Source organism: Syngnathoides biaculeatus, chromosome 15 (assembly GCF_019802595.1).
Source record: "Syngnathoides biaculeatus isolate LvHL_M chromosome 15, ASM1980259v1, whole genome shotgun sequence".
NCBI lineage: Eukaryota > Metazoa > Chordata > Actinopteri > Syngnathiformes > Syngnathidae > Syngnathoides > Syngnathoides biaculeatus.
Genome location: NC_084654.1, coordinates 8,809,028 through 8,831,285, shown reverse-complemented (window position 1 = coordinate 8,831,285; position 22,258 = coordinate 8,809,028). Strand labels below are relative to the sequence as shown.

Sequence of the window (22,258 nt, the reverse complement as noted above, 5' to 3'; positions counted from 1 at the left end):
ACTATAATAAAACACAGCTGAACTCCAATGAAGGTGTAGAAACATCTAAAAAATGATCAGAAGAAATGGACAGCACACCTGTTATACACGTCACAAAAAAGGTCTGAATACCTATGGCTGTCTGATAGTTCTGTTTTTCTTTGTTTTCTTTATAAATTCCAAAAATTTCAACTTCTTTTTTATTTTCAATAAGGAGTGCTGTATGCACAAGTCTACATTAATGAGGAAATGTGATTTGAGCAAATAGGTGCAACATATCAGAGAGTGAAAAATTTCACAGCGTCCGAACATTATCAGTACCCATTGTATCTATTATTTTAGGAAACGTAAATGTTATTTTTGCATGAGTACTAGTTTTCATGTATTGTCTCCTAAAAGAAAACCTTTTGTCTGTTGTGCAATGGCAAAGTTCAGACAAGTCGAGGCTGGTTTGTGGTGGTGTTTGACAGAAAGATGGATTTCACCCAAATATGCTTCGACAAGCTCAGGGGTTGGTTTTAAATCAGGACAAAGTTCTTGGTTTTACTTTAAGAACGGCCAAATTTTCCATTCCATCCCACAAATCACACTGCCTCTTTGGAAATACAGACTTGAGTTAATGCATCAGTGTCAAAGGTTATGTAATTCATGACTCTTCCCCTCATAGTTTTAAACCGATTAAAGACCTGTCTCTGACCCCATTACGTGCTCATGTTTGTAATATTCACACAGACTTGTACAGACTCTTTATTGATCAATACAGGATATCTGTTTGAGATTGGATTTTTTTTTAGGCTGTAGGGCATGTAATATAATCATGATTTATAATCAGGGGCCCACATAACCATTTTGGTCTGCTTCTCAAAGGAAAACCAGAGGTTTGTTGTTTGGTGTGTTTCTACCCCCCACACCAACTGAGCTCAACGATGAACTTAAAATCTTACAAAATTATAGACACCAAAGATGTTTTTGTATGAATGTTGATCAGTAACTAATACAATGTTAATTTGATTAGATGGGTAATTTTGATTAAACCCATTATAATTAGGAAGCACATATACCATAAGTTGCACATGTAGCAACTTATTCAAATGATGCAGTTTATTGCTATATAAAGAAGACCCTAATTTCGTATTCAACACAATTGTGTTTTGCATGTTTTGTGTGACATTAAACAACCATTAAGTATCTCACAAGACACCTTTGGAAAAATAAATTGCCCACTCAGAATTGGGGTGTGGGAACATGTGATCAGTTGATTTGGTAGAGTTCACTTGGAGAGTGGTCACCGATGGTTTATGCACCACATACCAGTTTCACATAAAGTAATTTTTTGACAGACCTTCGTAGCCGCTGCTCAGCAAAACTGAGATGTCCACAAACCCCACTGCCTCATCGGCAGCTCGTGGAATGGTCACCCTCTGCACTCAGCCACTGTCTGTGTCTCGCTAGTATCGCCAATTGTGGGGTGTATGCTTACGACTGAGCTCATTTGAGCTGAGAAAAGAAATAATCCGTTCATGAAGTTATCCCTTACAGTTCGTTCACGCAAACAAATTCTTTCAACTTAGTTGTTTGCCTCCTCGAGCTGCATCTACCTTTCTGCCCCACACCCAACAAAAAAATGATGCTGGGTATGCAAATGCTTATGTGCTTTTAATATTTTCAGTGCACCTGCTTTTAATATATTAAGATCCGGCAGCTTTTTCATTGGTTGATCAACCATTAGTGAGGTTAATAACAGTTACCACATCTTTATATTTTTTAGTCAAAATACTTCATTCAACACATTTACTAAATAAATACATGGCTATGCTGTTGTAGTGATAACATGACACTCTCATATGAAATCCTATCCTAGTCAAGTTCTAACCTAAATCAGATGTTGCAGGTCTCTGCACAGGGACACACTGCAACACCAGTTGTTTAATAAACTGCCTGCTTCAGCATGTTCAGCCCACGGTCCATGCTGTGGAAAAGCCATATTAATCATAATGACCACATTAGACACAATTAATGCCCTTTAGATTTATTTCTTGTTGGATATCAAGAGATGTTATTTATGCACTATACATGTGGACTAAACCGATTTAAGTCCAGTCATGTTCCTGAAGTATATGGAGTGCAACCATGGAATGTTTTTACAGTCATCCAGAAAAACATTTGTGAGGTCAGAGGTCAGACTGCCGCCTAAATGAAGGCCCGGCTCACAATCTCTGTTCGAGTTCATTATAAAGATGTTTGATGGGGATACCGTTTGGGTTCTGCAGTGCTTCCACCACAAATCATCTAATCACATCATTATGCACTTTGCTGTATGTACTGGGCCACAGATGCACTGAAACAAAAAAAAACTATTTCATTTCATGTCCCACATATGTGCGGCTCAGTGAGGTGTGGTTGGTTCACTCAGCAACTCACCCCTGCAAAGAATGTAAATAAGATATTTCTCCTCTTCAGCTACACTGTGCAAAAATGTTTTGCATATTCTGTCCTTGGTAATAGTAAACTCATCTTCAGGACAGCTGCCGGTCATGTGACTTCCTTGCACTCAAAATGTTGGCACTAAAGCCAAGATCAAATAGTTATCAATAAACTGCTAATGATCAGTGAAAAACAATCTGCCTCTGCCCCCTTGTGGAGAAACACATTATTCAGACTTCTGTTTTTGTTGTGTGTATACTCTGAAAAAGTAGTAACTAATGCCGGATTTCTTTTTAACATATTCTGTTCTGTATCTACAAAAATCCAAGCAGATTGATTTAACAAAAAAATAATCTAGATTTATGTTATGGCTTTTGAACATTCTTTTTTTGTATTATTATTTTCACGTATTGTAATACTTTTATAAGAGTGCAAATTGAGCAAATCTTTTGTTTGATTGGGTCAGCGTATAATATATGTTTATAGTTTATTTCAAAAGAGTACCTTCAGTAGGCGTTGAACTCTCCTCATACCTCACATATGAGCCAGAATCCGCAAAAGCCCTCTAATTGCTTAGCGAGCATGCAACCCTACTCTGAATGAATGGTGTTCGCCAAGTGTCAAATTGTTTCTTTGCTGTCTATTCACCCCTCACCCCCCCCCCCATTTGAATTCACCTCAAAGGGAGACCGTCTCATGCCAGTGAAATCAAAACAGTTACAGTACATGTCAGTGCAGCACGACTTAACAGACTTGAGATTTAGGGAACTTGAATTGTTCAGTGGCACATATGATAGGAGGAAAGCCTGAGTGAGATCTTTGTAAAGACTCACTGCACAGTGAGAGGGGAAAACAAGCAAATGACCTCATATCCTTTGACCCCCCCCCCCCCCATTCCTTTTCTCCTTCCCGCCTCACTTTAGCAGGAGCTACGACCAAATGAGCGTTTCGACAGCGTGTTCGTTCCAGACTCAGTCGGACTGGGACCTTCGATCTGACACTAATTCCATGATCTACTTCAGCATGACTCAGAAAGGAAGTCCCACTTCACCAACCAAATACTTCAAGGTCAGTGATAATAAATGGAAACAAAATCTGCATAGTGTTCTTTAACTTAAACATTGTGCACATCTTATTCCTATCCTGAATACCTACTGTAATCTGCATTGAAGTTTGGTTTCAGAGTTTGATATTAATACATACTTAGAAATGCCCTTGTATACATTTTAGGGAGAACATTATCCTTATTTCTTGACTTATTTAATGATTAGGTCCTTGATGAGGTATGCTGTTCTTGTTCTAATCAAAAATGTCATCAATGTTGTAAAACCTATAATAGTCTAATGATGCAACACAGATTTTATATATATATATATATATATATATATATGTATATATATATATATATATCTAAGAGAGAGAGAGAGAGAGAGAGAGAGATTTTGACACATTAACTGGAATATTGCAAAACCTTTGAGAGTATACATCAGTTGGACTGCATTACACTGCAGATGTTGATAATATTTTGGTCAGCCAAATATTGCTCATTTTCCATAGCATTTTACTGAATTTATCAGGAAATGAAATCTGTACCTATCTATTGATTCTAATTAGAATGTTGTTAGTACATACTGTTGGTCTGTAATCTACTGCCTCAAATATCGCACTCTTACAAATATTTGTAACAGCATAGTTTTATATTGTCTTCACAGTTATAGTTTTAACTTATTTCTGCCTGCAGGGGTCGCGAGTTAACATGTCAGCCAAGCAAAGTATCTGAGTGCAAAACATCCTGTGGGATGTCATTGTGGGATAATTTTCAACCTGAACCTGACAAACCTGCTCTCACAACTTGTCCCACTTTTCCATTGCTATTTAGTACAGAAAAATTTTTAGGTGTTCAACATTTTTGTTGAGGAATTCAGCTCAAACTTTACTTTGATCTTTGATTGCTAGTCCTCTAATCCAACAGATAATGTATTTTTTAGTACTGTCTGTGTCACTTAAGAAAAACTGTGGGGTTCTTCGTTTTGATTTTATAAATCGTGTGTGTGTGTGTGTGTGTGTGTGTGCTTGCGTGTGTGTGTGTGTGTATGTGCGTTGGTTGTGTGTGTGTGAGAGAGAGAGAGAGAGAGAGAGAGAGAGAGAGAGAGAGGGAGAGCGAGTACACTGTTACTGTTGTTGGAGAACAATACAGGACCTTATCTGATGGGAAGTGGGACATAAATAATGGGTTTGAATCCACGCCTATTTTAAGATGACCGGTGCTTTTGAATCAATAAAGGCAGATGTGTCAGTAGTGATTGTTTTTTCAGAGGGGGATGATAGGTACCTACTATTGCGAATCAAACACACACTGAACAAAGGATATTGCTTTTATAGCTTCAGCATGTAAGATTGAGTGAATGGGGAGAATCAAGTTGGAGGTACAGTAGTGTTAAAGTGGGTGGTGCTAAATTTGATACTGTACGGCGAAAAGAAATTCAAGTCCCAACAGAGGCTACACAGGTGCCTGTTTTATTCTGTTTAAACATGAACTGGAAATCCTAGCCATGAGGGACTGTTTGTTCAGGCAAATAGTGGTAACATTTAACACTTCAGTGTGTTTTTTTTTTTAATTTCAAAATATTTTAAAAAAGACAGACTGATCAATTGATGTGCAGTACAGAATTTATACAAATTTGTTTCTAGTGTGTTTGAATTCACTGTTGCAAGATCAACTTTTATGCAGCATTTGTTTTTGTTTTGGAATGACAGTTTAACAAATGTTGCCTGATAAATATAGACTAGAAAACAGATGTACTAATGTCTCTTCAGATTGAGGAAGGGTGGGATTTTCCTCTTTTCCATGCCCTTTTAATTTAATTGTAAAATGCTTGTTTTCCTGGCGAGCCATCGTTTTGAGAAATGCTTATAGAATATTTCCGTGAATGCAAACAGCCATGCCCTCAAGATAGACACTCTGCTAACATATCCACAAGCCACCAGTGTTGCTTGTTGTCACTCGCACGGGGCAGGACTAACTACATATTGATAATGGTTCCTTTTAGTTGTCTGGGAGTCATTTGGGCATTGCTCTAGATGAGCTTGTCTGTGCAGTTGAAATTCATTTTGCTTTAATCTGGAAAGAACTATTAGAGCGAGTCAAATGGTATGTAACTTTTTTTCTTGCACTCGCCTCAATTGGTTGTGAATCATATGGCTGATCACAGTCAGCAGTGTGACACTTGATTTAGGTTCTAAAATACTTGAATGAATGATAATGACATAATGATAATTCGGTAACTCACTGACTACACTTGTGTCGGTCACATTTTAGTCACAGCTGTTTGCAAAGACACATAAACCAAACAAACACATGAACAGTCTAATAATTTGCTATGTATGAATGCTTAGTCTTTTACATGGTCATAAAGATGTTACATTAGAACAGAATGTGTATTATTAATGGAGTTGCAATTTTGTTTGTAGAACTCCACTCCTAACATATTGATATTGTAAAATGTTGGACCTCATGACTAGAGAGAGAGAAATGTTTTGAAAATAGTTCCCAGTATGATGAAAATAAAACTAAATGATTCATATTGTCTTTTGTAATGTGAAAAGACTTCAAAAAGCCTTTTTCATTGAATCTCATTAGATTAGTATTACCGTGTATCCTTAAAGTGTTGGTGAAACGGTAACCTTTGAAGTTCATAGCATCTAGTTTTATATTTGTCCAGTTAATTATTTATCTCACCGTGGTTACGGTGTCTGGATGTTGAAATGTTTATTTTGGAGAAAATGTATCCAAAATAACAAAGTAAATTGAAGTCATCATATGGTAACTAATTAAATATTGGTACTGCTACATTGTTTACTGATTTTGTGATATCTGTAACATCATTTCAACTTTAAAATAAAAATAGTGTTTCATAAGTTTTGCTTTTGAAATTAGAAGAGCATTTTAATTAATGAAATTATAATTCTGAATTATTTACATCTTGCATTTTTGCTTTTAGATAAACTACATAAAGATCGAAGAGAAATTATATGGTGTTGCTACTGTCACCAGTTTGACATTTGTCTTGTGTTTGCACCTTCTTTGTCTTTTTTAGAATTCAGAAGACAAAAGGGGTGTGTTGGATCGTCTCAGTCACTTCTTCAACCCCAAGAAGAGAAAGAGCCGAAACAGCCAGACTTCAGTCAATGCAAGTTGTCCGGGTTCCCCATCGCCCCCTTTGTCTCCACAATCACCTTTGCTTAACCAGGAAAGTGGCTCAAAAACCCCTACTCCCTCCCGAAAGGATGACAAGCCAAAAGAGACTGAACTCCGAGCAGGAGTGGAGAGTGGCAATAACCTCAGCCAAAGCTCTAGTCCCAGTGCCTCAAGTGTGGTTTCTCTGTTGTCTGATGATGCAGATATTCCATTTGCAGACTCAAACAGCAGTGGCTGTAGCAGTGTGAAAGAGGTTCCTGTGTGCAGGGTGAGCACTGCCAGGGACAAAAAGAATTCAGGGAATGTGACCCCCACTGCTTTTGACTTTGCTACTGGCCCTTTACCATGTTCAGATTCAAAATCTGAAGTCGGATTTGCAGAGTCAGTGGTCGAGGAGGTAAGCAAGAGGCTGCAGATGGATTTGGAGGATATAACGGAGAAGAAAGCAGAATGTTTGGATGAGGAGCGTCATGATAGCCCAACGAACATGGCAACATTTCAAATTCCCTTTCCCAAGAATGCTACAATGCCCAAGTCACCTAACTTAACTTCCATAAGTTTAGCAACAGCAAAAACATCAGTTAAAGTTGGAGACAACGTTCACAGCACAACCCTAAAGGGAATAACTTTGGGCTCTATGTTACCTAGAACTCACAGCATCCCAACTCAACATGAGGATCCACCAGATGTTGGCAGGGAAAATGCCGCACAAAGCCATTCACAGGAAAGAGACAAAGTACCCATTGGAGAGTCTCCTACTCAACTCTTTAAAGCCATTCTAGTAAATACTCACCTTGAAGAGGAGGAGAGAATAGGGTGGGAGGACATGAGAGCGGAAAGGGAGGAGGGCATCATACCACTTTCGCCTCCTGTGCTGGCCATACCTGTCACAGTATTTCCTGAGGATGAGTCAGTTACTCAGAAGAGCACAGGCAACACGAGCAGCTTAGCAGAGTTGTCCTCTGCGCCAACTATGCTGGATTTGCAAACGACTTTACGGCAGCCAGAGGAGCCTGACACTGGCACTGACTCAAAGAAACTCCCCCTTAAGAAGAAACAAGGGTTAAAAGAAACTTGTGTTACACGCAAGACTGTGAATCTGCCATCAAAGGCTAAGGATGTGGCCCATGAAGTGCACGTGAGCACACAGCTAAGTTTGGAAAGGAAAAAGCAAGTGGGAGAAGAAGACAGCGCAGATTCTTCATCAACAACTTCTGAGCTGGCAAAGAAGAATCGGTAAGTTTCTAGATTTTTTTTTTTATGTTCATGTTTGAAAACCACCTTGCTTGGCAGAAAAGAAAGGAGGTGAGCTACAGGCTAAAGCCTTCGTGTAACTTGATCTTAGGCTTCCCATCTGCTATTGTGCGAGAAGAGAACAATACTCAGTGACTGAGGCAGTGAAATATTTATGTCTAATTATACAGTGATAACACTTTACAAACAGTTTAAGCTTAAAATATATATAGAAGCAATTAGCACACACATAACGTTTATACTCTGCAACTTGAATTTAAATCGTCTTTATTCCTTTGTGTGACTTTGCCGCATTTTCACCAACTGAGTACGTTAGTCATTACAAAACTTGCCAGGCAACAGGTGACTACTGCACACTTATTTTGTTGCATTTTGATTTCAAATATGGGCATATACAGCACTGATCCAAATGGATGAAATGTATGATGTATGATTTGTATGATTTGCAAGCCACTGCAATTTTACAGGCTTTGCGTTTGACTCTGCAAGGTTCATATTGTAAGTGGCCCTAAAAGTATTCTACATTCTTCAAAATAAGCTGCTCAATCAAAAACAATTTCATTATTTTTGGTTTTTCTTTCACTTTAATAGACTATAGCTTAAGTTCCCAAGACCTTTTTCATTATTACCTTATTATTTACAAAAGCACTTGTTTCAGATTGCTTATAGTTTATAGCAAGTCCTTAAAGCTCAAGTGTCGTCAAATGGATGATTTTTGGTATATTATTAATGAAAAACCCACAGCCAATATGGTCCCATGTGTTTTTTCACCACAAAACATGATTTTTATGTATACAGCTTTTTGTAACTCCCGCCATAAAAATCCTCTCGAGGGATTTGTTTTCGAGAAGAAGCAGGAAGTGACGTACAGGACAGAGGCGCCCCCTATTGGACTCGTTTGTTTCCATTAGTTTTACCTCCGGGAAGGTAGCTCGTTGTTCCTTCGTGTTAGCCAAAATGCCGGCTCATTGCATTGCTGGACATTGCTTGAACACTCGGGAGAATGGAATTACCCTTCATAAATTTGAAAGAGACCCTGTTTGTTGTGAAAAATGGATTGCACGGGTGCAGAGGACGAGAGCTTCGTGGGTTCCAAATAACAGGTAGATGTGTATACAGCTCCAAAAAAAACAATAATGGTTTGGGGCGGACCACGTAATCGGTCTCTCTCATAACGTAGCAAAAGATCCGCGAATGAAATGTGTTGATGTGCGCATACAGCTACTAAAAAAATAATAGTGTGGGGCGGACCACGTAATCGGTCTCTCTCATAACATAACAAAAGATCCGTATGAAATGTGTCGATGTGCACATTGCCCAGCCAACAATGTCTCGATAGTGTTCATCGAGTACTGCGGCGACTTTGAACATACCCATAAAAGCAACATAGCTAAGGTCCATCTCCTCCTTATATGCCACCACAGGCACCGAAACTCAGCCACACCGGCTGAGGCGCTGCGTTCGGTGGTCACAGCTTCTGCGGAGGCTGCGCGTCAGGCTTTGCGACGGGGGCAGCTCTGAAGAACCCAGCCGAGAATGCGTTACTCAGTTGCGTGCGCGCATAAAGCGCTCCGGCTCGACTGTGACTAAAGCAGCACTGCTCGGCTCTGTCATAAGCCACACCGGCCGGCTGCGATGAGCCACGATGGCTCATCTCCACCGCGGGAGTGGATCGGACGGGATGTGGTTTGGCCGTGATCGGATATCATCTAAATATGGCTCAAAACAATAGAGTAATATTGCACTGAGGGCTCGAAACAATTGACCCCTCCCTACAGGGCACTTAACCACGCCTCCTGAAGTGACGTCACGCCACGTGCGCTCACGTAAGACAAACAGTAAAAATGGCAAATACGATACAATACATTCTGAACTGAGACAGACTCTATGCTTCTGATTTCATTCAAATCAACGCTATATTATAGATTCTAAATACAATACATTCTTAACTGAGAGAGACGGCATGCTTCTGATTTCATTCAATCATTCACATGTGGCAATGTTATGCTAGCGGAGAACGTCTCATTCATTTATACGAGACGTGTATTAAAAATCAAATTTAGGGCATATCTTCATGCAAACACAGTCTGAATAAGCTTCGGCCGCGAGCCAGCAAGAAATCAATACGTTTGTGCAGTCCGATCATCGCTAAATATCGCTCAACAAAGAATAAGTGTGTCAATCGTTCACACGTAGCAGTGTTATGCTAGCGGAGAACGTCTCATTCATTTATACGAGACGTGTATTAAAAATCAAATTTAGGGCATATCTTCGTGCAAACACCGTCTGGTTAAGTTTCTGGCCGCGAGCCAGCAAGAAATCAATACGTTTGTGCAGTCCGATCATCGCTAAATATCGCTCAACAAAGAATAAGTGTGTCAATCGTTCACACATAGCAGTGTTATGCTAGCAGAGAACGTCTCATTCATTTATACGAGACGTGTATTAAAAATCAAATTTAGGGCATATCTTCGTGCAAACACTCTCTGGTTAAGCTTCTGGCCGCGAGCCAGCAAGAAATCAATACGTTTGTGCAGTCCGATCATCGCTAAATATCGCTCAACAAAGAATAAGTGTGTCAATCGTTCACACGTAGCAGTGTTATGCTAGCGGAGAACGTCTCATTTATACGAGACGTGTATTAAAAATCAAATTTAGGCCATATCTTCGTGCAAACACAGTCTGGTTAAGCTTCTGGCCGCGAGCCAGCAAGAAATCAATACGTGTGTGCAGTCCGATCATCGGTAAATATCGCTCAACAAAGAATAAGTGTGTCAATCGTTCACACGCAGCAGTGTTATGCTACCGAAGAACTTCTAATTCATTTATACGAGACATGTATTGAAAATCAAATATAGGGCATACCTTCGTGCAAACATATGTGTTCCGGTTGATATTAAATGGATTTAGTTGATGATGCAGTCTTCCACAAAGTTTGATCCATCGAAGGCATTTTTCGTACTGGGTCTTCGGTTTTGGAAAGGGTACGAATCGAACTCCACCAACTAGCCTTTCAGGATACCTGTCGTCACTATTACAAAATCCGTGACTACACCTCTTAACCATATTTTTTGTTAAATAACCCAAATACGCGATAAAACGCTAACTAACCCTATACTGGACCATGCAATGTTGTCTGAGAAAATGGCGGAAGCAAAAACGGGCTTTGGTTTATGCAGATCTCTGGCCTCTGATTGGTCAGTGACGCGGATTGCGCAATATCCACGGAGGGGTCAATTGTGTAATATTGCCCCAGTAACGTCACTCGGTTGTATGGTGTTGTCCTTTTCGAAAAGAACTTCGGTGTCAGAAGGGGCGTCAGAAAAATGCGAATATCTCTGTTGTTCGGCTTCTGTAGTAGCAGGCACTGCACGTTTTCAACGGCGGAAGTGACGATGACGTCAAGGACAGATGATGCGACTAATATAGCGACCGCTTGGATGTCAAGGGACATTCAATTGCGCAACTTTGTGCATTGATGACGCGCTCTCCGCTCACTTTTTTTTTTTCTGTATAGACATTGAAGTGAATACTGTTATATGTATTTTTCATTACAATATCTATTTTAGAATGTTTATAGGGATGACACCCAGGCTTTAAGCAATTTGTAACAGCACCTTACACTAGCAAGCATATTGTGAGTTGAGATGAAATGGTATAAAAAAATTAATCGTGGCGTATCTTCGTTATCGATGTTATCACGATGCTGTATTTCTAAATTAAACGCAAATTTGAAATGCAAAGATATTCATCTAAAGAACAGCAGCATTTTTTAAAATTTAATTTAAAAATAGCTTGTTTTTTGCGCATTTTAAATTGTGAACATCAACAACAAAAATAAATGCTGCTTGCTATCATTATAACTGTTATTGGTGGGTGTGATCGTGGAAATAAGTCAAAAAACACATTTTGAGCCAGGTAATTGTTTTGAAGGAATTTCTCACACACACTGTTTTAAAAAAAAAATATCATTACAACTCTGCCCTACTTTTTGCAAAATCGTAAGTGTGCCTGACGTTGCCATTTCTTCATCATCCTTTTTGATATCTGAGTCATCTCATCTTCTTTTTTCCTCTTCTTCTTCTATGGTTCACTTCTTCTATTTTGCCTGCTGTTTTGGCATACATTGGAATGGCTAAGCCAGAAGACAACTATTAAGTTTGCCCTCGTAATATATTATAAATCATTTTACACTTGAGACAATGTGATTCCTAGGATACCAATATACTGTATGTAAACAATAAATCCCAGGCCTGGAACAATGAGTCCATGCAACATCCCATCACAGAGTACAGATCCAGTAATCTTCCACTATATTACGGTTGTTGCTTCGAGGTCCGGCTTTATTTCAGAATATTAATTTTACAATTTGTACAATGTTTTTGTTATCCATTGCTCTTGATCTCTCGCAATATGTTTCAGCCAGCCATGATAGCAATTTTTTTTAGGACAACATATAATATAAACTATTATGATAATATAATTTTTTAATGCCACTAATAATATAATTGTATTATATCGCATAATAGTTCAAGTACAGATGCCGTCCATTAGCACTGTTATTTTTTAATCTTTATTTTTTTATTTATTTTACAAATATTGTCGTGCTATGTGCTGTATTATTTCTGCTTCTTTTTGGCTTTTGAAAGAAAGATTTGATCTAATAATGAGCTTTTACCTAGTTAAATAAAGGAAAAGGAAAATGTAAAATAAGGCCCTCCCTCCAGCTATTGGACTGTCATGTGAGACCTTTTGCTGTCAATCAAATGATGCTGACAATTAATTTGCTGAAGTCCACTACTGCCTAAATACTGATACCGTGTGCCGGGGTGGTAGTAGTTGACAGTTAGTTAACTTTCCCATTGTGTGTGTTATATGGGGAAAATGTTGCCATGGTCGGATCATCTTTTTGCTCTTGCCCTTGGGTCACTTGTTGGCTAGCGAATGTAATAAACAATTAACTGTGTCCCAGTCATGTAGGCCTACATCTACGTTGCAAATGACATTCTGCCAGGGGTTTGCAGGGTCGTGAAGAAGGTGGTGGGTGGTACCATAAGAATGAAAATTTATCACCAAGCATCAAGACGGGATTTATACTTTTGATTCTGTTTCTGTGTGAGCTCTTCACCAACACACACTCAGAAACGCGCAAATACACAGACCCGTGACGTGCAATCTTCGAAAATCCTTGCAAGAGCTGTGAGCCAGTCATCCATCGTGCTGCCTACATTTCAAAAACTTCATCACGAAAACTGAAATGCAGTTCACTCGACATAATTCAAATAAATGAAATAATAAATGGAAATAATAAACGATTGTGACAGCAATTGATGTGCACTTTATTGAAAATAAGAGCTGCCAGTGTTGGGATCCATGATTCAAAATCCGCTTAATGGTAAAGTGTCATCCTATAAACGTTCTAAAATAGATATTGTAATGAAAAATACATATAACATTATTCACTTCAATGTCAATACGAAAAAATAAATGTGAGCGGAGAGCGCGTCATCCATGCGCAAAGTTGCAGAAGTGTCATTCTACGACATCCAAGTTTTCGCCATATTGGCTGAATCCTCTGCCCGTGATGTCACCTTGACATTCGCCAATGAAAACACGCGGTGGATCCTACTATGGGAGACGAACACGCCCCTTCTGACGCGGAAGCTCTTCTCGAAAAGGAGAGCACTACACAACCGAGTGAAGTTACCGGGGCAATATTACACTATTGTTTTGAGCCATATTCAGATGATATGCGATCATGGCCAAACCGCCTGCCCGTCCGATCCACTTCTGCGGCGGAGATGAGCCATCACAGCCGGCCGGTGTGGCTCATTTTCTGCGCCGAGATGGCTTATCGCGGAGCCGAGCCGTGATGGTTTAGGGGGTTGTTCATAGCTGCCGCAGTTCGCGATGAACAACACCGTCGAGCCAGGGCGCTCTACTGCGTTGTCGTCGCACACGGCTGAGTGAGGCAGAGCCGAGCCGTTCTGCTTTCGGGGGTTGTTCATAGGCGCCGGAGTACGCGATGAACAGCACCGTAGAGGTGGGCCGCTCCATTCCATTGTCGTCTCAATTCTTCAGAGCCGCCGCCATCCGCAAGCTCGACGCACAGCATTCGCCGAAGCCGCGGCGCCTCCTCCGGTGTGGCTCATTTTCGGCGCCATGTTTTTTCATTAATAACATACTCAAAATCATCCATTTCATGACAGTGGCCCTTTAATCTCCCATTACCATGAATAATACATTTCAATGAGGAACTACAATATTATCAATATATATAAAAGAATATAACAAAAACCTAAATAGTAAATTTTTGTCTTTGTGGCGGCCCATTGTGGGCACTTGGATCCGATGTAACTCAAAACCCAAGTGTTTGTCCTTAGCCATGTACTCATGTATTCTTTTGTCTTTCTTTCCAGATTGCTGCAACTTCGAAAGCACAGCTCTGATGAAAACAAACATGCAGAGTCTCCATCATTCAAACCATTTGATGAAACTGAAAACAGAAACATAACTGAACTTTTAAGTGAAGAAAAATCTTTGTGTCAGACATCTGGAATTGAGGCTCCTTCTGCAACACCTGATATGCACCGGGTGAAACTACAGACTGGGGTTTCAGGAATAAGAGGCAATGGGATTAACCAGCCAACGTCCTCTAAACCAGTAGCAGCTGAAAAGCAGCGTACCATTGGCAGCGTAACAAGGCCCTCGGCAACAGCAGCGGTAGGCAAGGGCAAAAATGTGACAACAAAAGCAAAGGGTTCTATGGAGGACATTAAAATTACAACATCCAGTGATCTACCACCACTAAAGCAACAAAGCAATGTGAAAACAGTTTCTCTGATAATGCCATCGAAAGACAAATCCACCAGTGGTCTCACAAAGTCTAAAATTCCCAAAAGACAAATATTAGATGGTGATATAAAATCACATGTAGAAACAGATCCAACGACACTAGTTGACAACTCGTTGGCCACTTCCAAACTCCAGAAAAACACAAGACTAGCTAATGAATCTTTGAAATCTTTCGTGTCTACAACAAAAGGTGTCAGGAAAACATGTTCCGACGAGGAAAAGGGTGTAAACGCATTCTCAGCTGACATTTCTCCCACTAAAGCATTAAACCCATTGCCACATCCTGTGAAAGAAAAGCCAAAGGATATTATTGATGTTGTTGGGTCTACAAACTTACTAAACGGAGTGGAAGAGGGACTTAAAGTAGGACAGTCCGATCAGGATAAACTTGCTTCCTTAACATCAAAGAGCCGGCTGCCTATTTCATCTCCAGCAAGAAAGTCGAACAATGAAGTCCCTAGAATGAGTGAAACCAACTGCAAAAATGTAACATCTCCTCAATTGAACAGAGACAAAAAAGCCCAGAAGTGCCTAGACGAACGAGAAGCAACACACGTGAAAAGACCTGCAAGTGAGATCCCTCCTCCCCCCAGCAGTCCCAAGAAAGGTAAAAGAGCTGTTGTGACAGAGTGCTTAAGATTAATGGTCCTCCAAAGTGGCTTTATATACTTTAAAAAGTGGATTTTAACTTAATTCACTTGGGTTGATTGTCAGACTGCTTGTTTGACACTTATTTCTTACAGAATAAGCTTGTTAAAAAAATTTAGTCACTCATTCCACAATATGGAACCAACGGTACTTTTCTGCTTGTAGTAGTTTGTGCTAGTAGTTATATTAGGTTGGTGTTAGTTCACCTGTACCTTTAAGGATTTGGGGTTTTGTAACCTGATATTCATGGGTGGCTTCAAGTCCCGATGTGGAGAAAAGCTAACAGAAGAGGTGCCGCTTGTCTGACATCACTTCTTGAATGGCTGCTAGTGTGTAATCTGTTTATCTTTGAGATCTGAAATATAAAATACAAAAAACGTTTTTTTTTATTTTCTGTACATTTCCATCTCAATTAGTTTATGAAATACATGAAAAATCATGTACTACAACCTTACTTGAAATTTTGGGAAGAGTTTGATAAGATGTTGTGTGACTTGATGATTTTTGTGTGTATTTTCAGTCGTCACCAACCAAGATAAAGACAAACACTTAAAGATTCCATTAAACGTTTCCAGTGTCACATCTCCTAGCAAGCTCCCAATGAGAAGTCAGAGGAGCTCCTCCAGTCTTAACTCAAGAAAAAATCAACTTACTTCAACTAATGATTCGTCAAACATGTCTCAATCTAAAGAGGACAGTTTACATCCAAACAGTAACACAGAGACAACTGTCCAACCAATAGACAGTATTGCATCAGATCTTATTAAAAACAGTTCCACTGTGGGTAATCATCAGGTTGATTCTGGGTCAAACAAGGAGAAAGAAAAGTGTGTGACACATACAAATCATTCTTGTGCCAGTGAATCCATAGAGAAAATGAGACCGCCCCAGGGGTTAGAAGAGGCCCCAGCTAGTCCCAAAGGAAACACTTCAGAAACTCACATAATCAAGAATAATGAAACAGTGGTTATAGTAAAGCTTAAAGACAAAGTTAACCCAGAAAATAACGATGTGATAGCTGAGGTAGTACCCACCAAGGGAGTACCCAGTGCTGAGACTAATCGGCAGGAAAAGGAGTACAAAGCCCTACAAGAGCTGAAATTGGAGCTTTCACCTAAAAATGGATCTGAATTCAAAGGTGATAGCACGGCCGTGGAAATGCAAATGTTACAATTGTACTCAGCGAATGTAAAGGACAAGGTACTTCCGGAGACAGTCATGCTTGCAAATGACATAAAACGAGAAAAGGGTATTTCAGAAGAAGATTCAGGAATGATGGCTCAGGCTGCTAAGGCAGCTCATGATAACCTAATGGATAGTTCTGTCAACGCTCCCTTAGGTGACATCCTTCAATGTGACAGCATTATACCCTCTCACCAGGTAGGCGCTTCCATTGGTCCAGATGAAGAAAATGCCGATGTTCATCTAAATGAATCGGAGCTGAAAAGCCTTATTTCAGCTACATCTAAAATTTCTTCAAACACTGCTGATAAAAAGAAAGATTTTGAAATTATTGAGGAAAAAAGTACAAAAAAAAATCATCAAAATATGTTGCTACCCACACTGGCCATAGATTCAATCACAAGTGCTCCAGAAGAGGAGAAAAAAAAAGAGGTTGGCAAAAAACCAACACTGTTCTTGAACACAGAGAATCTTTCTGAAGCTCTCAAGGAGGTTGAAAATCATCTGGACAAAGAGCCTCTTTTAGAAGCACAAGAATCCAAAAACGAAGAAAAAGAATTAAAGTCCAATGAAAAGCTGAATGACACAGCAGTGATGGGCAACAACTGCATCAGAGAGCTCAAAGCCACAGAAAACGAAGGAGAGAAAGTCATCACTAAACCAAAACAATCAACCCAGCTAACAGCAGAAAATGAATATTTACCGCTGGCTGCAGAAGAGGAAATGCAAACTGTAAACACCACAGAAAAGTACAAGAGTAGTAACACGCTGAAAGATGATGAAATAACTGCAGTGTATGGAAATACAACCAAGGTCTTGGATTCCAAAGAAGCTATTGAGGTTTCTTTGAAGAAAAATACAACAGGTCTAGATAATGAATCTAAGCAGCCAATGGATCGACCAACAGTACAAAAAGAACTGGACCCCAAAGCACCTGGAGCTGAAGATGAGGGAACCAGGAATAACAATGAAATTCAGGACAAACACAGTTCTGTTAAAAGGGAGGATCAAAGGCAAATAAAGACAATGGAATCGACTAAAGAAAAAACAAATCTTTCGTCGATAAAAAGTTTAGTGAATGAAAGTTCATACAAGAGTCCCAAAGCAGAAGTTATTACCCAAGAAGACCAGGATCCTGTTGGAGTACGAGATAAGAGTGTTGAGAAACTAAATGAAATTGCTGATTCAGCAAAGGCAATAAATGCTGAAAAAACACTGGAAAGTCAAAGTCTTGTTGGGGTGGCACCGGAGCCTTCTCAACAAGAAACAGGAACAAAGAGTTTGGAAGAAGAAACACCACCTGCCACAAATAAGTGTGAAATTGGGAATATAATTGTAAATGATGAAACTCATGTTAATTTTCAAGAGCACGAGGGCTCTGTAAACATTAGACCTGATGATGAGGTCCAGAAACAGAGTGAAAACACTCTTCAGGACACAGATTGCAAAGTGGTCAATGTAATTCAAGAAAGCGAAGCAAAAATGGTAACAGCAGAAGCTATGGAGAACATACCCAAAGATTCTGAAAAGCTTGCAAAATTAAGTTTGCTTTTAAGGCAAACAGATAATGGAAAGAGTGATATTAAAGAAAAAGGAGTATCTAAACAAAATGATGAGCAAATGATGGCTGCAACGCTGAAGTTAAAACGCAGTCAGATTGAGAACACAGAACAAAAAGTCTTGACCACTGGAGTTTTAAAAAGTTCATTTGATCAAAATGCCAAAGAGCCCAAAGAAAAGAAAAAGAGGGAACAAACCAATAAAGCAGCTAAAAACCTCAATACGTCTCAACAACCAGTAAAAGCACCAGTCAATGTTGTCTCCGCTCTTCCTAGTGGATTGAAACCACTGAGTGAATGTCAGGGAATTCAGCTCAAGAAGGAGTTGCCATCTAGCTGGTTAGATGTGGAACATCATCACAAACAGAAAAAGGGCAACAGACTGAAAATAAATAACTCGGCCAGTGAAGACGAATCTCTTGAACCGGATGAGTTTCAGGATTTCATCAAGAGCATTAAAGCAGGCGGCATTCCCTTCCCACTGCCTCCTAAGAAGCACCCACGTAAGAAGTCCCCATCCCCCCCTTTTGCCATGCCAGCCATTAGGGAGGATCATTTTGAAAAAACGTTTGATCCAGAACAGTTCCAGTTCGGCTTGAGAAAGAAAGGCAAACTTTTGAAGGATCCATCTCCGGCGATGGTGTTGAAACAAAAAGCAGCCAATCGGGCAGGACGGAGTGTGGAAAAACAGGGACCAGTCAATTCCACACCCTCAGGTGAAAACCAAAGGGAATTACTTGATGAGGAAAAAGGAAAACCTGAAGTCAAAGAGGGACCAACGATTGAGCAGAACAATGGAAAGGGGCCAGGGAGGCTATCATCCCGGTTAGAAAGGATATCCATCCTCTCTAACCTACTGAGTTCCCCTCGGTCCAGTAAGAGGAGCCAAGAGGAAGCAGCCTCTGACCAAAATAAAGCTTCATCCAAACAACATACAAATGAGCCCTCGCTTGGAAAGCAGGAAGCTGTTGATGCAACCTTTCCTGAACACGAATCAGATATGAAGGGCGTGGCGAGCAGCGATGTAGGCTCTGCTGTGGGTGGTTGTACAGCTGCTGTCAGTGAGTCAACAATTAGCCCCTCCCTGCCTTCTTTGCCCCTGTGTTCACAAATCATACTGTCAAAATGTTCAGGGGAAAAGCTTGACGACAGAGGAGAGTCTGAGACTGTCTCGGACCCCACAAAGGCACCTAAAACCAACCAGGATCCTGATAAACTTATTCCAATGGACAAGCCTTTAACACCTAAAGTCAATAATGCTGAGCTACCGCCACCCACCAAATGCATCACAAAGACTCCTCGAAAGAAAAACTCTAAGGTAAGCATTGTCTTATTTACAGTAAAGAAAGTTCTTGACTCTACTTGCTTCACTATAGTGCAAACAAGAAGGAAAGATGCATCCAAGACTTTTGTATGGTAATACAATAGATGTAGTAGTTTCATACTTGTTGTTTCAGTGTCAGGGGCTACCCTAAAATAAAACTATGAGAAAGGTTTAGAACAAACAAGTATTTTTTACTTTTACACTGTGGATTTATTTCACCAACAGCGAAAAATTTACTATTTTGACATTTCCTTGCAGACACCTGTGGTGAAAGGGTTCCACAAAAGACCCGGAAAGGTACAAGTGGATGTTACTGTACATCAAAAGATTTTTTTTTTTTTTCCCAGCGGTGCTCCCACTTTAGTTTGTAACATCCCTTCTGTTTTCCGGTTCAGCTTTTCATACATGAACATGATGACTTGGGTGCTGAAGTGTATGAACTTTGTAGTGATGTCGAAGATGCCACACAGATGAAACTCTCTCCTGTCATCTTGGTGCAAGTCATCAGAGGATGGTGAGATGGCTTTGCTGATCAAAAGTCCCTGTGGGTTTGTAAATTGAGTTGTTAATTATTGTGTGACTTTGTGTACTACTTGGTGTTTCGACTGGGGTAATGCAGTCAATATGTATTATTACTGTCTAATAACCTGTTTTCTATGTAGTTGGCTCCTGTATGAACATAAGGGCTTCCAGGGCTGTGTCATTGCCCTCGAAGAAGGTCAAACAGATCATATAGTGAACATGTGGGCTGAGGATGGTGCCGCAACAACTCTGGACGAGAAAGATCAGCCAGTATCACCAACACCCATGACCATCGGATCTATTCGACTGGCAGTAAACGTAAGTGATTGCCTTGAATCACTTTCTCACTCGCTCTCGTCATTTCTTTACGATGGCTTCTTTCAATGCTCTGTCCACAACTTGACTTACATCTTCACAATCGCATGACATCTAGTCCATAAATTAGATCAACAAATAATTCTGCATTTTAACTGATTAGCCCAACGTATTAATTGTTGTGGTTGTCATTTGAAGTGTTTCGCTGTCCCACATTTACATACGACGAGAGGTGTTCCAAACATTTTGCTCCTCTCATGCAGCCAAGTAAGGTTACCAAAATACTACAAGCATAAATTTATTATGTTTCAGTGCTTTTCTACACCACTGCAACATATTTGCTGATCATTGCCAGTACAAAGCACATTTTTTGATTGTGCCTGGATTCCATCCATATAACAATGACAAGACCGTTTAAAAAAAAAAAAAACAAAGGCTAGAAGATAAAATATTTTAATTTGTTAAAATACCTGTGTTCCATATTTTCAATGTCAAAATATTTAGTATAACCTTCACATTAAAAAAAGTATGCATGGTTGTGGACAACCAACTGTGCATTTTATATTTTTACTGATATATTAATGCATTCATTTGCCCATCCAGCTAAAAAGGACAATTACAGAGTTTATGTGTCTCCTAAATTACGGTTTCGACCCTTCAATCCATAAGAAACGTCATACGCGGCTGGACATTTGTTATTCTTAATGTGTCACAGCAAACGTGGCAGCCGAACAGAGCATTGCTATTGAAGAACTGGACGTTTGCCATTATTACTGGTAAGATTTTTATTATTGTGTTTGTTGTAGGACTATACCCAGCCCAGAATTGACCTGTTTACAGAAGTGAATGGTTTGGGAAGGGTGTCATCTTACTGTGATGACATGATTGAAATTGGTTCCTTTGGGATCCCCCAGGCCACTGGTTCCATCAAGGTCCATTCTGGAGTGTAAGTTGATGTTACTCATGTGATGCAACAGCAACTGGTGCCTCACTGAAGATATTATATTTTTTACATTTTATTTTGTTTAGTTTTTATTTTTTTAAATTACTGGTTGTACCTTGAAAAAACTGGCAGGTAATCTCGGTGCAACATTTGTTTTTCAGTCTACCTACCAGGTTGAGGATGCCATTATTATAAAAAAGAGAATAATTACAGTGACTAGGTGGTTGTTACCAGCTCATACTAACTGTTTTATTAAAGAACTTTCTCTCCATGTGTCCATGTGTAGCTGGCTTGTGTACAGTGATCCTGGCTTTAGAGGTTTCGTAGGAGTGCTGGAAGTGGGCGAGTATCCTTGTTCAGAGACCTGGGGTTTCTCTCAACCCTTTGTTGGCTCCTTCAGGCCCCTTCGAATTGTAAGTACAACATACACCTTCCATGGTATCAAAAATCATGTCATGTTGTGTATTGACTCCTTCCAACATTCTCTGTCTGTCTTTATAGGGAGCAATAAAAGTGGAACATCCCAAAGAGGTCAAGGTTTGTATTTGAGTAGATCTCAACTGTTATATTATTTGTATCATATAGGAAGTACTCTTACTTGCTATTGTTTATTCTGCCACCGTGTCTGCTGCATTTGAGAAAGGGTTAAAGATAAGACTGGAACTAATGAAAAGTGAAATTCTCAACATATTCTATGAATCAGTAACTTGAGGCGTAAACTTGGCTACTTGTCTATGCCAGTTTACTACATGTTGAAGAATGCAGAGGCTCTGATTATTGACCTGTTTAATGAATGTTCCCGCTGTTTTGCATTTACTGAATTTTAAACTTTGTGATGCACATTGTATTTTCTATTATAAGTGTATTTGTCCAGTTGCAATTGACACTGTTAGTCTTTAAGAAAAATCCAGATTATAAGGTTCAAAAGGTGCTGCTCGTGGTTGAAATTCCCACATTGAGTGTTCTGATCTGTGCAGTTGCACGCCACCGTCAATCAGTCACAGACCAGGAAAGAGATCCAGATGGGATGAAGTTGTCAGCTGAAGATCCTGTGC

At 39.8% G+C, this 22,258-nt stretch overlaps 1 protein-coding gene across 2 annotated transcripts in view; it reads left to right on the top strand.

Moving 5' to 3' along the window:
* crybg1a (crystallin beta-gamma domain containing 1a) overlaps window positions 1–22,258 on the top strand; it is a 49,054-nt gene that overhangs the window by 21,148 nt on the left and 5,648 nt on the right. The window contains exons 2-11 of one of the 2 annotated variants that reach the window (XM_061844008.1): window positions 3,330–3,471; window positions 6,501–7,837; window positions 14,275–15,317; window positions 15,879–19,417; window positions 19,682–19,720; window positions 19,819–19,937; window positions 20,086–20,263; window positions 21,067–21,206; window positions 21,490–21,616; window positions 21,705–21,740. In XM_061844008.1, the coding sequence (XP_061699992.1) occupies window positions 3,330–3,471; window positions 6,501–7,837; window positions 14,275–15,317; window positions 15,879–19,417; window positions 19,682–19,720; window positions 19,819–19,937; window positions 20,086–20,263; window positions 21,067–21,206; window positions 21,490–21,616; window positions 21,705–21,740 (6,700 nt within the window). Of the gene's footprint in view, window positions 1–3,326; window positions 3,472–6,500; window positions 7,838–14,274; window positions 15,318–15,878; window positions 19,418–19,681; window positions 19,721–19,818; window positions 19,938–20,085; window positions 20,264–21,066; window positions 21,207–21,489; window positions 21,617–21,704; window positions 21,741–22,258 lie in introns of both variants that reach the window. The other variant, XM_061844007.1, reaches the window with a different exon arrangement.